Genomic DNA, 17,454 nt, shown 5'->3' with positions numbered 1-17,454 from the left:
TTTCCAGGGCTGCAGATCTCCTACACATGGCCCATGGGCAGCAGGTCCTGGCAGACATTTCACAAGTGCTTGTCACCATAGAGTTAAGATAGGAACAAAAGTGCATGAGGCAGCATTGGGTCCCATGGTAGAGGGAAACTTGGGAGCTGTGGCTACTCACTGGTGTACTTGACCACTTCATTRTTAGCTCACTATATCTTACATTTTGGTTTTTTTTGTGTTTAGGATGTATAAAGKTTAAGTGCCAAGCGCCAAAATGAGCGTGACTTCGTGGTTCTTGGTGAGCAGCACTGGCATTCGCCATCGGCTCCCTCGGGAGATGATATTTGTTGGCAGAGATGACTGTGAACTGATGCTCCAGGTAACATGGCTTTGTTTTTTTTCTTGATTATCTCTTCTGAAGATGCAGTAGATATGTATGTAATGCTGGGGATCTATAGAGATGTTTGACGCTTTCTTCAAGTGACACATTTTAAAAGGAGCTTCCTCTTTTTATCCTGTGCCGGTGTTTCCCGTGAAGACTTCATGTTAGTGACAGCGCAAGTGAGGATTTCAATTTGCCATGTCATCAGATGGATAGGATCCGTCGTGGTGGGAGATTAATCAAATAGATTAACTGTCTTGATGCTACTAGAAGCAGTAAACAAAGACATACCATTCTGTCCTGATCTGCGATTATGCTGCTGATTTTTTTAGCTTTTAATGTGATTTGATTTTAGCTGTTTACATGTGATTTGAATGCAGGCAGGGTTTTTTGTTTACCTGTTTTAACCCTTTAAGTTTGATTGAAATTTTATGCTGGTATTTCTCATTAGCTGTTTTTATCATGATAGAAAATACTGATTTTTAGGAAAGAAAATGTGTTTTGGTGGGGTGAGTAGGGTGGTGATCTCTTCCCCAAGTAATTATGTTACTTGGGCAAACTTGCACCTTCTCTTAGTACTTTCYATACCAGCATGTGTCTCTGCTGGACCTAATCCAGCATGTCTGAAGTGTTGACTGTGGTCTGGTGTTTGATAGCATAATGTAGTAGATGTCACTCCAGACAAATGGAGCTGGAATCTTGCAAAGAGCTTTTGACAGGAGCAGGTTAGCTCAGGAATTTGTGGAAGCTCAGAGTTAAATTAGTGCTTCTGCTAGACCCATGACATGGGTACTTAAATACATGAAAAATGATTGCACCTGCCTGTCCCCCTTTTCCCCTTTGTGCCGGTGGCGAACCTTTCTGTAGGTGGCAAAATTAGGAAGCTGCCTGCACAATGGAGACTCCCTCCTCATAGTTTCCACTGCTGACCTGATCACAGGAGATCTACAGAGCAGGCTGTGTTTGTAATTGCTGCAGGGATTTTGTAGGATATTTTAGTAGGGGGTCTGTTTAGAGAGGCAGAAGTTCTTGTATGAGGTGTACTTGGAGGGCAAGGTGCTGTCTAGCTGTAATAAAACRTTGGTGTCCCCAAAAGCAGAGCTTGCAGTGTTTGTCCTGCTCTGCCTGCTGGCAGTGAGTGGCATGGCTGTGCTGCAGTGGTGGAGTCGGAAGCTCCTGTTCCACGGCAGATCGTTTGTTTGGGTTCTCCYGTGAATCACACTATCTCTTATTTCATGTTTCTACATGTCTGACTGGTGAGGCATGTAAAGGTGAGACATTAAAAGTATCCTGATATTTTTTTCCATTTGGCTGCACAGAAACCTGATTGCTGTCTTCTCTCGTGACTTGAGGGGAGAAAGCACACAGTGGCCRTGGTTTCCAGAAGTGGTCTGAGCTTTAGGCTGCCCATCATAGTATCTTGTGAAGGTACTTGAGGGTTGGKTTGCTTTTTTACTGTCAGGTTTCAGTATTCTGACAGTCACATCTCAAGCTGTGCACTTTAAAGTACCCAAATATCAATTATACTTAAAACGCATAGCTTGTTTCTCTGGTTGCTTGTGGGGTTAACTGGATGTTGTGGATTGTGAGCCACTCCATAACAACCAGAGTATTTCATGCTTCTTTGCAAGTCTGAGCTGGCTCGTCAATGTTGCTTGTGGAGTACCCAACCTTGTGACACTCTTCATTTGCCATGCACTTTTCTACAAGGTRAATGAACTGAGATTCCTGGAGGAGCCAGGAATATCTGTGCAATGGTTGTATTTGGGGGCTCATAGATGTTGCATGGTACTAAAAGAGGTTTTTAATTTTTTCACTAGAGTGAAGGCTTGGGATTGTCCATAAAATGCAGCAGCTTGTGTTCATGGGGTGAACTACATGTGACCCTTTATAAACATACTAGTCTGCTATCTTCCGTAATAAAGCTTCTTCTAGGCTCACATGTAAGGTCTTGTTTTGAACAGCCCAGCACATTGTTTTCCTAGTCATTTGCTTATGAAGATGTTTTCCAGAGCTACCTGGGGCTCCAAATGAGATGTCTGTAGTAAGACTGAATACAGAAGAAAAACTGTGAACAGAGACTTGATATCCAAGCTGAATTATGTGTGAGCAGATGGAGGATGAGATCTAAAAATAKACTTTTTCCCTACTGTGACTGTCCATGTCACAAAATCATTGTGCAGACTGGCACAATCATTTGTCTTGGGGGAAGCTTAAGAAGCAGGGCAGTTACCAGAGCAGATGGACAGAGCTCACGTGGCAGTTTGTTTGCACCTTGTAGTATTTCTGTRGTACTGACCCTGAAACTGTATATTCACTGCACGGTTATTTTGCATCTATATTTCAAGATTTTGGCATTTAATCTTTTAAAGTGCAGAGCTGGGAACAGACTGGCAGTTACTGGGTGACCTGGTCAGTTTTTTTTTTTTCATGTCTGAGGCTGTTACTGCTTATTGATTTCATCGTGATATGGTTTGTGGTTCCCTGTTGAGACCATGTGTATAACACTGTGCTCAAACATACAGCAAGGAGATAATCCTTGTCCTGGAGACTTGTGGTCTTGCCTTTCTTATTCTACTGTTTAAGGAATGTCTTGTCTTCCAATATTTTCTTGGAATGTGTTGTCTCAAGGTATTGGATCTCTAAACAGCAAAAAAGAATGGCTTTGTCACCAAACAATCAAGCTTTAGTTTTGCCTCCCTTCCTTATTTCATAATACAAGCAGTGGATTTGCTTTCTGATTAACAAAGAGGTGAGGAAAYCCAGAGTCTTTAAGCTTAAAATTAAGTAGGTCTAATAGTGGGGAAACATAATCTACCTTGATATCTTCTATACCTACTAAGAGGATTAGAAATATTTTAAATGTTTTTGCAGCCCTCCAAAGCTTCTAGTACAAGTAAATGTGAGATTTACATTGGGTTTGAATGTTAATACATGGGTGAAAATGCCATGTAGTRTAGCTGTAGCTTGGCATGCAATGTTGCTACCAGAGCCAAGGGCTCAGTTCTCCCTTTTTTTCTAAGAAAAGTGCTTGATTTCTTCAACAGCCTTGCTGGTTTATTCAGGTAACAGACAACAAACTACAAGAGTGTGGAAAATCTGGACCTTCACTGGTGTGGTTTTTTAGTGTGAAGCTTGGAAATGGTAGGAAGTTATGCTCTGAAAAGGTTTACTCATTTTTTAAAATTAAAAGTATAAGAGTTTTTGGACTGTCTTGAAGTAAATAATTTTTCCCTCCCCATACATCCTTCTTGGGAAATGTAGCTGCCATTTTTATCAGCTTTGATCACTTACTTAATGTGGTGGCTATTTACTCAGGGGACAAACACTTTGCAAACTCARAATTTTCACTTAACCTTTAAAACATTCCCCTCTGCTCCTAAAAAAGCATTTTTTTTCATTTTTGCTAAATGTAAATATTTAACGGAACAGAAAGCACCATCATGGTTTCCCTGTTTTTGTTTGAGAGTGATGTTTRCTGGAAAATTTGGGGAATAAAAATGTTTAACCATTGCTCCCTTGAATATTTCCCTCCCCTTAGAGTGATGCTGTGGGCATGTGATTGTCCTGTGCTGGGTGAGTTTGTACACAAACGTGAGTTACAGCCGGAGTAGGTGCAGGCAGCATAGTGCTTTCTGTTTCATGGTTTTATCCTGCGTGCCTTTTGAGACAGCTTGACATTTCCTATCAGGAGACACYGTTTGCAATTGCTTATAACTCTGCTAAACTTTGTAGCTGTTTGGGACGAGAGTTTATTTTCCAGGCGTCTGTTTTAGGCAGTGTGTTCTGGATGTGATCATTTATCTCCCTTCTTAGGGCTTTGCTGTGGGCAGCTCTGAGAAAAGTGCTGTTTTCTTCAGGTTAATTATTTAAAAGTGTGTTTAACCTGTTCTTTGAAGTTCTGGCATTGTAGAGCCAGGGCAGTGAAGCATTTAAAGAGTGAATGCCTAGGTTGGAGATGGTGGTTTGTTGTTTTTTTTTCCCCTAATCAATAATCTAAATGTGTTTGACTGAGTTCCAAACCCKTGAATAAAAGCTGGAGTTTGAATGTGGTCTGCAGGGACTTATTTGATACTATTGTCTTAAGTCATTTCATCTGGGAGTGAGGCTGGCAAGGGGAGATGGAGTGGAGAAGTGTCACAAGTTGAGCAAAGAAATCTGGGTGCAGGGATTCACAAGCATGGGGTGTAGATGTAAGAGCAGCTGTGCTAGATTAGATCAAGGTGCATCTAACCTGGTATCCTGACTCAGACAGTGGTCAAAGCAGCTGTCGAGGAAAGGGCAAGGACAAGCCAAGAGTGTAATGATATTTCCAGAGTGCTTGTTCAACCTCTTCACCTGTGTTTCAGGAAGCCAGAGATCAGATCTTTCCATCTAGTGGTTGGATTTCTACTCTGTAAAACTTCACCAAGATGTGAAGATTYGGCCAAGTGAGGAAGCACAATAAGATTCTGCTTGTGCAGTGAGAGAAGGAGCAGCARAACTTGGAAAAGTGGAGAGGGTGGTGCACATAGGGCAGAAGCTGCTTGGTGTGGGCAAAGCGGGCATTACAGGATGTGGCAGCTGAGCAGCATCGCCCTTAGGGCCTGAGATGGGTCAAGACTTGCTATTATTCTGGTGTCAGCAGAGWGCTGTGAAAGCTCCTAGCCAAGCATCTGTCACTGGTCCAGATGGGAATTGCATGCTGCTTATGATACCAATTAGTTCAAGTGGTAGGGCCTTGTGAGCTGAACATAGAAGTTCATTCTTTTGGTGAGTCAGATAAAGGTAAAAATACTGCATTTTCCTCTTTTTAGCCTGCTTTGTTAAAAACTTAGGGAATTGCAGGTATTCTAGGCACTGAAGGAGCATTGTAATGGCTGCTAAGTCAAGTGTTTATAACTGCAGAGCAGTTCCARCACACGTGTGAAGGCTGCTGAAGGCTGCCTGTGTAATGCTGCCTCTGCCCCTGTGTACATAGGCATGAAGATGCAATCTGTTACTGTGTCATTCCCGGATATTTTTCCCCGCAGGATCTGTTCTGTGTCTGGTATGCAGGGTGCATGGCGTGCTCCACAAATAATACACTGCAAAGATGAACTCTGCCTGTGTGTGACATSTGGCCAAATTAAGGTTTCATTGACCTGATGTATCCTGCCTTCCCTCGGCCACACTTGGATAATGCAATGTCTCTCCTATGTAGTTTAGTAACTGCATACATAAACAAGTGTGAATAGGTGTGGTGTAGGTTGTCTACAGCATTATGCTGGTAAGAAGCAGAKTGTGTGAACTTGGTGGATGGTCTTTTTCCTGGTCCCTCTCCTTCTAGGTGAATTCCCTACAATGCAGGAATTGTATCCCTCCATTGCTCACGTATATCCAGCACKGGGAGCTCCCAGAAGGAGCCATGGGAATCTCTGCTGTTTTTTGTGTCTGGACATCCTTCCTTCCCTATGGCAGTGCAAGGTTGAAGTGGGAAGTTGTAGTCGGGACAGGGAGTTGCCTCACTCATGCTTTTTTTTTTTTTTTTTACTCCAGTTATCTTGAGGGTGTGAACTAGCACCTAAGTTAGTCCTTGGGTGTTGGGAATTGCCGAGAGTAATTCGTTAGGTGTTACAAAGGAAGGGTTTTACAGACAGAAGGGAATGGATCTAGCCTTGGGAACGTTCTGCTTTTTGACAGGTAGTGCTTCCAGGTGCTGGGACAGCAGCTGTGGGCGGAAGGATGCACATCCTGTATTTCCAGGCCTAGAGTTGTTTTTTTGGCTCTCCTTGTCCCATTGTGTTCTGTTAATGTGCAGTTGATGGGAGGAGGTTGCGATGCCTGATGAGATGTGGGTGTGAGAGGCTGCAGGCATGGCAGGACTGGCAAACCTGGGAGGGGAGTTCATTGCTGGAGGCAGGATAGGGAGAGAGGTGATAGTGGCACTGRAGGCAGGCAGTTATTAGGGTTGAAAGAGCTTCATGCAGCTGGCAAGATGCTGGAAGCCTGGACTGCTAAGGGAGGGTTTGTCTCACTCTGGGGTGGGCAGAGAAAAAAGGGACCCCTTCCTTGTGTGAGATCCTGATGCAGGCAGTAGTGGCTCAGCTGCACTATGAAAATTCAGGCTTCTGTCCCACCTAAAACGATCCTTTTCCATACCTCCTGGGTGGCCATGTAAAACAAAGGGAAAGCCAGTGCATCTGTGGGCAGCATGTTCCCTGCCTGTGGTCAAGATCTGACCCTGGGTCACTTAAATCAGTTCACTTTGGGAATGGTGAACCAGCACGCAAAAACACATTTTGCCCCAAAATAAGGGTTAAGTTTTTATGGGAACCATGCCAGCCTCCAAATCCCTTTGCCAAGCTGTGAGGATTACAGTTTCATTTTCCTGGGGGATTTCTTTCTTTTGTTCGGTGCCTTATTTTTTGCGTGAATACTCAGGCCCTGGTTCAGCCACAGATCTGCAAAGCCCATGATCTTGGCTGCAGCAAAGCTGAAGGCAGGAGCCTCTGCAGCCTGGGARCTGTGAGTCCAGCCCCAGGATGAGGTGGCTACACTTGCTGAAGAGATTTGTCTGCTTGGACAGTCATTAGAAGCTGGCAGTGCCTGCTGCTGGGAGTGATCAGGCTGCCACAGGGGTGGCTCACTTGCAACCAGCCTGGGGCAGGATGGAGCRTTCACTGATATTCCGGAAAAGTACTGAAGGGGCCAGTGCACACAACACTGTGAAATGCTTTGTGGTGAAAGAGGGAGACCCAGTGTTCACATCCGTCATTAAATGTTATCCAGCTTTTGCTTTTGAGGAGCAAAATACACATTTCAGGCAAGAATGCAATTAGTTTTTCTTTTTTAATTTGGTCTTGTCTGTCTCCATTCTAAAGTGGCACACCAGCAGAGGTTTGTATTTCCTTACTGGGACACTTGTGCAGAGCACAGTATTGGCAGAAATGTAACCTGTTCACTATGGAAAGTATTTGAGCAACTGTTTTATTGCATGCTGTTACCAGAACGCTGCAGTTATTTTGTGCCAGGCATGCACAGCAGACTGCAGTGAGAAACAGGGAAACTGCTCATGTTTGTTTATTTTATCTCCAATACCACGGCACTGGCAGGGCTGAGGTCCAAATCTCAACCCAAACCAGTAGGTTTTCACCCRTGGTAATTCTCCTGAGAGAAAAGGAGCATCTGTATCTACACAGACAGCTGAGCTGTGTCTGCTCCCCGGCCCTGTGGGGAAATGCAGGCTGTCTGGCTGTGTTTCTCCTCCTGCCTTTCTAAGCAGGTCTTTTTTCCTTGTGGATTTTGCTTGGTGTCTCTGCAGCTTATGCTTTTATCCCAAGTGCCCTGTTCTGTGGACCAGACCCTTTACCGAACACAAAGCTGTAGCGTTTGTGCAGCACATGTAGCCCATGTGATTTGTGCCTCCATGGAGATTCCTGCATGCTTTTGAAGCTGATTTTGCTGATTTGATGATGTGTGCAGTTTTGAGAATCACAAGTGAGCTGCCTGGCTGCACAGCTGATTATAGACTGGTGATCCAAGGTGTTGGTACCACTGTGGGACTGGCAGACCCACAAGTGCCATTCCTATGTTTTGGACTATCTGCTTAATGTGATCTTGGAAATAAAAAGAGCTATAAAGTACTTCCATCCTTAGTTATTTGCTGTGTGTGCATTTCGTCTACTAGATATTTAAAACATGATGCATGGTAGATAGTATGACAGAAAAGCAGTGCAACCTTATATTAGGAAGTGATTTGAATGTCTGGAAATTCCAGCCCTGGTTGAGGGCTCAGTGTAGTTACAAATCAGTGTCCATGTTTTCCCAGCAGGGAAGTGTAAATGTTCTTAATCAGAAAAGCACACGTGTCTTCCTGAAAATTGTTTTCATTTGATAACAGTTCCAGTGTTGGGACATGGTGAGAATGCTATGTTCTTCCTCATGCTCAACCTCTTGGAGTGTAGCCTTGTTTTTTGCCTGCAGATTCTTGTTCCACACCTCCCTTCCTTGCCTTGTTTTTCCCTTCTCAACCTCCTCTGAGGTGCTCCAACTCCAGTTTGGTTGTTTGGATCTCTTACCCGTAGCTCAGGAGTGCTGCTCACCCCATCACAGTGCTTTTCTGGTGAAACAGATTAACTGTGAGGATGTACTGGTTATTTTTTGCTTTTGAYGTCTGGACATAGGTAATTGTGGTTTCTTTTTAATACTTCATTGGAAATCCTGTTTTGGCTTGGTTTTTTTTTGGACCCCTGTGTCTAGTTCTGACAGATGGATCAGTTTTGCCTTTTGTTGTGGAGACCAAGGCTAATCAGCAAGAYTCAGTGTTTAGTGCACATGTGCATGTAGGCTAGGAAGTCCTCTCACATTAGTGATTCAGTCAACTTAATTGCAGTTTTTCAACTTATAGATACCTAAAATCTTTCCAGTGGAGTTGCAGATGGTTGAGAGCTCTACACCCATGGGCAGCTCTGTAATGTGTTGACTCAGGCTTCTTAAATCCCTTTCTGTGATTCAGTGGGTCACTCCTTAGAAACCACTGGCCTGCTAGGCTGAAGTGACTTCTGCAGGACCGTCCTTGGGCTCTCAGCTGTTACCAGCATGSAAACTGGTTAGTTTTCTTTTGGGAATTGGGATTGAGGCAGACTCAGACTCCTCTCTGAGACAAAAGCACCRTCAGCTGCCGGGTTGCTGCTGTCACTGCACACAAGAGCAGTTTATGTTAAATGTGACTGATGTTGAAATAAACCACACCTCAGTTCTCAAGTAAGAGTGACCTTTGGCAAGTCTGCATCAAAATAAATAAGGTGTGATTTTAGTTATTTTAAGTTGAGTTTCCTTGGAGACAAGCCCCTAGGAACTCCGGCTGCCAGTTCCTGTGATGTTTGCTAGCTTAACATAAACAAAACTAAGAAAATTCCTCTCTTCTCCACAAAAGCATGAAATTTCACAGAAGTGCCATCTGGGTAACAGTTTGCCTTGTTCCTGATGTGCTCTTAAAGAGATGCTGAGAGGTTGTGTGAATGAAGACTGTGGRTCAGATTTTGCATGTTGTTTTGACTTCTTTTGCCATGGGGCTTTCTTGAACACAGCTGAAACTTCCTTGGAAAACAGGGTGGCATAAATTGGTTCCCTTGGTGACCTCTTCCTTCATTTATATAGGGGAATATCATGTTTCTAGAGTACATGTCTGCTCCCCTGAGATGACCCTCATCTGATTGGGGACCCCTGAGTGGCTGAAGTCAGCTGTTGTAGAACACAGCAGACCAAAGGCTGTGCTCACATACATCAGGGTCAGATGCAGGGCACATTGAATTTTTCAGAGACAGCTGGTTCCCAAAAATAAACTTCTTTTTAAATGACCTGTGATTCATTTAAAATCAGATACCAGATGAAATCTACCCTAGCTTTTTGTCTAGGTAAACTTTTTGGGRTGGAAGCCTTTCTGCCCTTAGAAAGGAGCTAAATGGTTTGTTCTGCCCTTAAAATCTGTTAATCTTTAAATGAGTTTCCATGACACGCTGTAAAAAGCTAAAGCAAACACTGCTGCACCAGTTAATCAGCATTCCCTTGCATGTCATAGGGAACAGTGATGTCCAAATTTTGAGWAACAGAGAGATCACAGGGAAGACAGACCACTTTTGTGCTGTGCAGGCATGGTCCCCTGTGCATGGCTGTCTTTGACTCCTGGAGGATGAAGCATAGAACATAAATGCCCATGGATGGGGGGAGGGGATGGTCTTCCCTCTCTGCTTTGTAGGTGAGGTGTGGTGAGCCCTCCAGGAGCCCCAGTCCAGATGCAGTGCTCCTACAGCCAAATTGTTGTGGCTKTGGGGACAGACTCTGGGCTGACATCCCTCCAAAGGGTATGAGGGGCCATGTGACAGGTCAGGAGAATCCCAGCTTGTGTAGCATCAGCTCCTGTGATACCTGAGGCTGTGACTGGAGACACTGCTGTCCTCAGGACTGTCAGCTCAGGTGCAGGCCCTGGGCAGCATCCCTCAACTGTCCTTACCTGGACCGTTCTTACCTTGCACTGCACGCACCTGCCACAGCCACCTGGGTCATTGAAAATGGTCTGAGGGGMTGCATCTGTTGTGAATAATAAGAGAGAGAAGCAGCAGCTTCACAGTGCAGATGCTTAAGACCTGTCCTGTCTTGAGGTCAGGGGTCAGACACTAATTGTGGGGATGGCATGGGGGTGAGGGGTTTGCATGTGCCCCTCCTGGGAGGGCATTGCTGCATTTTGCTTCTCATGTTTAGTGCTCAGCATAGCAGGAGACACAGGTGGTGTGTCCCCAGTCACATTGTCCCTGCCTGTCCCACCAGCTGTTGTTTGTGTCTCTGGGGGTGCAATTGCAAAAGCATCATCATTTGGGCAGCAAAGCCTTTCTTGTAAGTCCAGCAGCATTTGGATAACTGTATCGGTGAGGGAACTGGAGGCATGAGGTCACTTGCCCCTGTCCTCACTGCCTGTGCTTGGGGTGGCATGTCATGAATGGTGTGAGGGTCATTGCAGGGTGGAAGGGCAATCTTCTGGCCAGGTATRTGCTTGCTTCATGTTGGTGCTTCAGGGTTATTCTGGAGGACATCTCTCCTGGGCTGATGGATGCTCAGCAGGGGAAGGAGGTGCTATTTCTCAGGTGCTGTGATATTTCCGTGTGCTTGGCATTGTCCAGGCCAGAAGAAATTCCTGAAATAGTAACAGTTTGTCCTGAAAAAGCCTCATTTGTTTTCACCAAGGAATTCCCTGAAACRATCTTTGCCTCCGCATGCTTGCAAGAAGCCAGATAATGGCTTGCTGAGAGTGGTGCTGTGGAAACCAGCGTGTCTGTGCTTGGCAAAAGGGAAGGACTTTTCAGYAAGGACTTGTTGGTTGGTGCCCAGAAAGATGAGGATTAGCTGCCTTGGAGCCTGGCTGGTCTCCTTGTTCTGGTAACATGCCCTCCCCTCCCCTGGCCTGAGATACCAGGGAGGTCTCAGTGCTGCACGTACGTGCTGATGGAGCGACTGCTTCCAGTGTCTGCCTGAGGTCAACTGCAGCAAGGATTCAAGTTACAAGAGGCAGCAGGTCTAAATACAGACAGTCTGGTGTCTTTATAGCTGTAACACACCATACTTCAAAATTATTCATAGATCTTGTTCTAGCACTTCTTCCTCAGAAGTCTGACATGATGCCTGCTGAAGTGTCATGCTCTGTTTTGAAGATAAGTTGCATTACTTGTGCATTGTGACAAAGCCAGTAGCTCCAGATCACTGTCAAGTTCATTGTTCTCAAACCCAGCTCACAATTTAAATTTTCCTTGAATTATTTTCTTTCTCAGTCCAGGTTTAATAACCTCTCTCTTGGAACTTGGAACACATCCTAGAATTTAAATYGATTGCAAGACATAATCCTGGGAAGAGTAGAAATTTTTGGGAATGGGTTTGGTTTGTACCTTAAGAAAAAGATTATTTTTCTTTTTGAAAAACAGGAAGAAAGGATCCCAAGTAAAAGCATCCCTACTGAGGAGGCCGTTGGCCTCAGCAGTTGAAAAATGTAGCTCTTCTAGCTTATGCTGGCTCAGATCCTGGCCCYCAGGCTTTCAGTTTGACTGGTTTTGTTCAGTGTGTATTGATATAATTTATTGAAATTATGGCATAGTCTTCRCAGCCTTCAGCGATTTTTTAAAAACTTTTTCCTTTCCCTTCTCCATGCAAATGGTGTATTGTCTTCAAACTCTTTAAACAACCATGGAAGCATTTACTGCTTATCCTTCAATTATTTATAATAGTAAATAGTATTTAATCCTTCCTGCTTTCCCCCTCTCTCCCCCTACCCCATATCAAGTCAGTTTAACGTCTCAGTGTTGCTCTGATTAACAGTGTCTCTTATGCCTGACCGGTCTCACGCTCATTGTGCTTCCATTGCCAGTCCCGCAGTGTGGATAAGCAGCACGCTGTAATCAACTATGACAAGGAGAAGGATGAGCACTGGGTGAAGGATCTCGGAAGCTTAAATGGGGTAAGTACCAAACCTCCCAGCTGGCAGAGGTGGCCTCGTGCTGTGCTGAGTCTGCAAGCACTCGTGTGCTCGCTGAATCCTGCTCTCAGACCCTTTTGGGTCACTGCAGCTGTTGGCATGAGTTAAGCCAAACATGCATAATTATTTTCAAGGCCTGAGGTGGAGGTCATGTAGCATCTCATCTTGGGAGGGGAAAGCTGTGGTGAATATTGTACTGCYTTTTCACTCTCTACTGGTGTCCTTGCAGAATGCTTCAGGGCACACAAAACCATAAAGCCTCTTGCAATAAGGGGAGGAAATAAATTCAGTTTCATATTGGGGACGTTAGCTTTAAATTGGTGGAGATTCTGGTGCAGCTGTTCAGGATAAGCAGGGTGACCTTTTTGGTGGTTCAATTGTCAGTGCATGGAGTGGTTTATGGGCTGATGAGACGTTTAATTTAGTTGGGGAGAAACTATAAAACCACCTCTTTTTTCTAAATAATAAAAATTGCTCTTTTTATGGTTTATGTGAAGACCAAGGTTTGTGCGAAGACCAAGGAATAATGTGAGCCCAGAATGGGAAACTGGGCCTGACTGGATCTTTACCCTTGCTCTGGTCCATCTCACTCAGTGGTGTTAGATATCTTGGAGAGGASTTTGCCCACCTGAATTGCATGATACTTAAATACACCATTATTGTTAAAAATGTCCTCATGTSATAGCATGCCTCTGTTTTGGCAGTTTCTTCATACAAGTGGAGCTATTCCTCTGCTATTCCTCTGCTGGAGCAGGCCTAAGCTAGACTCACATAATTGTCTTCCCAGTGGGGGTTTTAATGCAGCCATTGTTTTGGACTTAAAAACAGAAGCCCTCCGCYATCACAACCACAAAACCACAAGACGAGCCCAGAAATTTGTACAAAAACAGTGGCTAAAGCTGCCCTCAACCATTCTGCCTCTTCTGGCATCTGAACACAGCAAGAATGAGTGCTAATCCTTCTCAGCCTAAGAGCTGAAGGCAGAGAGCCCTGCTGAAATGGGAATATTTCCAGTAACTGCTCTGGACTCTAGCTGGATCCCTGATTCAAAACCTCTGGTATTTAACTCAGAGTGGCAAAAGAGCAGMTGAAAATTCTGCTTGTGAGGGAGGGAAGACTTGTACCACTAATGCTTTTTATCTTCACGTGCTAAAGCATATGAATCTACAACATTTTGATAGTAGATGTACACTAAGAGAAGCAGTGGAGTAAAAGGAATAATAGCAGTGCCTGTCTTCTGCAGCTGATCAAACGCTTCTGTTGAAAAAGACTGTTGTGGCCAAACCAAATTTTGCATGTAAGAAACATGTCTTTATTTGAAAATTATCACAAAACCTTGTTTTCCCCTCTGAAGCTAAAGAAATCACTTTTGAGGACCTTGATTTTAAATAYATTTTCAAAATTTCTTTTTATTTTGTACTTAACTTTGAGTTGCCAGCAATGCATTTTATGGTTTTGCTGGATAATCTGGTTCGTATTAATTGTCAAAGTGTTTTGTATCGTTTTTATTATAATGCTCAGGTAATTCTGCAGTCTCTATTCAGAGAGTTTTGTTTTTAAAGGTAGCATTTCTGTCTGCATTAAACATTTTACTGAGGTTATTTTATCTGAAGTAACCATGGATAAATAGGTAGCTATCAAAATAGATTCTTGCAGACTCTTGCAGAAAATTCAGCAAACAATTATTCCTGTTCCAGATRAGGCTGTTGTGGGTTTTTTAAATATTAAAAACTTTAATGCAAATTGGAATTCTGTGCCTTTTAACTAGCTTCACTGTTTTTATTCTGAAATTACAGGCCTGTTTCCCAGCTCTTCTGTAAATTGCCAGGAAACTGGGGGCTGTTGTCTGCTGAGTTTCTAGTTTCCTGCTCTAGCATTTATTTTTCCTCTGTGGTTAATATTAGGTCTTATCATGCATGTTTAGCTTGGCTGAGGTGAGAAGGCGGGAGGGAAAGACTGTGCTACAGTCGTGAAAGCATGTAAATTCATTTCCTAGCATGATTTTGTTTCCTCAGCTGCATTTGCATTAGTGGTACAAAGTCCCAGCAGCAAGTTCCTCGTCTGAGAGGCTGGGTGAATCCCACCTTGCCAAGTAGGGTAACTCCTGGTGTCTGCACCTTCCCTGGATCCAGCTGAGTGCCTAATTCCCATCAGCAGCCCAGGGCTTCTTCAGCCCCATTTTTTTTTTGTTTTGCCCAAGTATTTGTGGAGGTCTGTTTGTGAAGGATGTCCATGCATGCTTGATTTGATCCTCAGTTTTTCTGCGAGARTTGTTTCTTCGTGGGTCCCCTCAGAAAGCAGACATCAAAGACATTGATTCACAGCTGTGAAATACATTTCTTGCACCTTTAGAAGGATGTCAGATTCTTTCAGTCTCAATTAACTGCCTAGAGCATGGGAAAAAGAAATGTGTGAATTTCACAAGGGGTTTGGTTATCTTGGACAGTGTGGCCTCAGGTGTCATAGTGATGCTGCTGCAATTTTTTTTCCCATTTCCCTGTGCATTTTCATTTCCCCCTCCTCTGTGATAGGCTTTGCTTGTTAAATTATCAGGCCTTGGGGCTGACACCAGTCTTATTTTCCATCCAGCAGAAAGTTGATTYCTAGCTCAGTAATTAAGAGCATGAGTTGCAACCGTTTGCTGTTTGAGATGGGTGTAGGAGAGCCRAGAGCATTTGAAGTTCCTGACTTCAGGCACCTCATTTACCTGTTCAAGTCGGGGACTAAAATTGCATTTGCAGTTGGTACAAAGGTAAATCTCCCTAGAGGTCCCTTCACAGCACCTTGCTTTGAAGCATAATTGGGGTGCTCTGACTTGCCCATGGGAGCTACTTGCTGATGTTGATTTTTCCAGGGAACTTAGCTCCTAGCTCCTGACTTGGTGCTGCTGGAAAACCCTGAGTATGTGCARTGCCACCGGCAGATGGATGTGGGTGCCCTTCAGGAGCAGTGTCCTTCTGAGATCCATCACCCTGATACCYTCAGTCAAAACCCATTCCTGTGCTTCTCTCCTGCAGACGTTCGTCAATGATGTGAGGATTCCTGACCAGAAGTACATCACCCTGAAACTGAATGATGTCATTCGTTTTGGATATGATATCCTTTCTGAAGAGGAGTGGGACTCAGGCTTTGTTAGGGTTTTGTGCTGTTTGGTGCGTGAAGAAGTACCATGTGACTACAGAGTAAGGTGTTTGTTTTGCCTCTTGGAGCCTCTGTATGGATCATAAAATTTTGTTTCTCCACCAGGAACCTGATTCAGAGCACATTATCATGGTGCCTCCTATTCAACTGGACTTTGAATCAGGCCCTGCACTGGCAGGAGTGACTATGGAAGCACCTCTTCAGTGTCCTCCTAAGGAAAGGTTGCATTTTTTTCTTTTTATTTGGATGTCAACTGTAGCTGGTACAAGCTGGGAGCAAACATAGTTCATACATCTTCCTATTTTTTTTTCATTCAACTTGTGTTGTTTTGTTGACCATTTCACCCAGATGCTTTCTTTCAGGCAATTTTCAGGCCTTGAGCCTTAAATATTTAGCTGTGAGGCTTGTGGCCAGACTCTTGACTCTGGATTGATTAAAGTTTGCCCGTGCAAATTGCATCTGCCACAAAATCCAAGAGTAAATCTCTCCTTAGCAATAGCACATTTCACCTCTAGCAAGGGAAGCCAGGCTGCAGTTACYGCTTTATTTACAGACCCACAAATCTTGCTGGTGTCTGCTAAAGCACCTTTGCTGTCATCCTTTTTTTCCCCTGATGTGCCTGTATGACTGGCTGTAAGCATAGATGTTGGCATGCCTTTCTGATCCTGCAGAGCAGTAGTGGTAAGCAGAGGCTCCTATTGCTGCCTTTTCATGTAATCTAAYACTTTTGTCACTTTTTTTCAGTTGCTTCTATCTGCCAAACTTTGCCCTTTCAAGCTGAATTTAGAAGTAGCAAGTGTCTTCTTCACTTTTTTCTTTTTTCCTTTTCTGGTGAAATGTCAGTTAAAACAGTCCAGACGTTTCTGAGAATAGAGGCAGAGACTAAGTTTTACCATTTGGTGGGGGGGAAATGTTTGGCTGGAAAATGCTTTTGCATCCTTGACCCCAAGGCCACATTCTTTTGCCTTTTGCTGTCTCAGTGATAATCCATTTGTCCTTGACCRTGCTTAACCCTTGAAATACTCCARACCTTGAGCCTCATTGGTCTTCCAGGGAACTAGGCATTTCAGCTCTCAGCAGTGCAAGTGCAGGATTGCTCACTGTTGCAACCAGGATTGCTTAAACTTATGTGTGAGCCATCCTGGATCTGCAGAAAAAGAGGGTTTTCTGGGCCATGTGTRAGATCACACTTTGGATCTTGGTCATTGTCATCTGGATCTTGTCATTAAAGATGGTGTCTTGCTGCACGTGTGATGAAATCTCCTACAGTCCCATAGGCAACCTCAGTTGTAGCTTTTCTTTACTTTGCAAATGCCTTTTTTATGTAGCTGCTCATGTATGTTCTGGTCTCTTGATGAGTGAGGAAATTCACAGAATTTCTGTGAACTCCAGTCCTGGGAAGGCAGAAATCACTGCCTGGAGCGTGGGTGGGTTTTAATGGCTGCGATGCAAGTTTAAACTTTTTACAGCAATCAATTCTCAGCAATGAGCAGCCGAGTTGAAGTATTTAGTCCTGCAGCCCTTACATGGATATTCAAGTGAAATGAATGATCATACTTACAAGTTGAAGAATTTATTGCCCTCAACAGGAAAATTTTAAAGAATTCAGGTTTAAGAATAGTTTTTGTATTCCAGCATAGTTGCTGTGGCATTTACAATGTCTTCCTGTCCTGTGTTGCTTTGGTGCCACTGTGTTTAGCCGAGCTTTCTGTGCACACTGCAGGCAGCTTGGTGTGGATGGCAGCATCTCCTGAGGTCTCYGAGTCAGCTGTGTCCTGTTGCATGAGAGCATTTCTCTTTTCCATTTACAGTTTCACTTACAGGCTATGCAGAGTTTCCCTGCTAGGCCAGTATCACTTGGTTTATTTTTAGTCTAACATTTTCCATCTTTCCTTTTKCCTCCTCTTTGCTTTCTACTATGCTGATTGGGTTGTTCATGATTCCAGATGCTAGCTTTTTTTTTTTTTTT

At 43.9% G+C, this 17,454-nt stretch overlaps 1 protein-coding gene across 8 annotated transcripts in view; it reads left to right on the top strand.

The window, feature by feature from the left end:
• Positions 1 to 204: 204 nt before the first annotated feature.
• Positions 205 to 17,454, top strand: part of CEP170B (centrosomal protein 170B) — a 56,495-nt gene continuing 39,245 nt past the window's right edge. For 5 of the 8 annotated variants that reach the window (XM_057384711.1, XM_057384710.1, XM_057384712.1 and 2 more), the window contains exons 1-3: positions 205 to 361; positions 12,237 to 12,326; positions 15,362 to 15,442. In XM_057384711.1, the coding sequence (XP_057240694.1) occupies positions 257 to 361; positions 12,237 to 12,326; positions 15,362 to 15,442 (276 nt within the window). In that variant the 5' untranslated portion in view covers positions 205 to 256. The remainder of the gene's footprint in view (positions 362 to 12,236; positions 12,327 to 15,361; positions 15,443 to 17,454) is intronic. The other 3 variants (XM_057384714.1, XM_057384713.1, XM_057384709.1) reach the window with 1 other exon arrangement.

This window comes from Malurus melanocephalus, unplaced genomic scaffold (assembly GCF_030028575.1).
Source record: "Malurus melanocephalus ecotype Western Australia unplaced genomic scaffold, MMel_1.1 scaffold_738, whole genome shotgun sequence".
NCBI lineage: Eukaryota > Metazoa > Chordata > Aves > Passeriformes > Maluridae > Malurus > Malurus melanocephalus.
The sequence above is the reverse complement of the archived record's forward strand: the minus strand, read 5'-3'. Positions and strand labels throughout refer to the sequence as shown.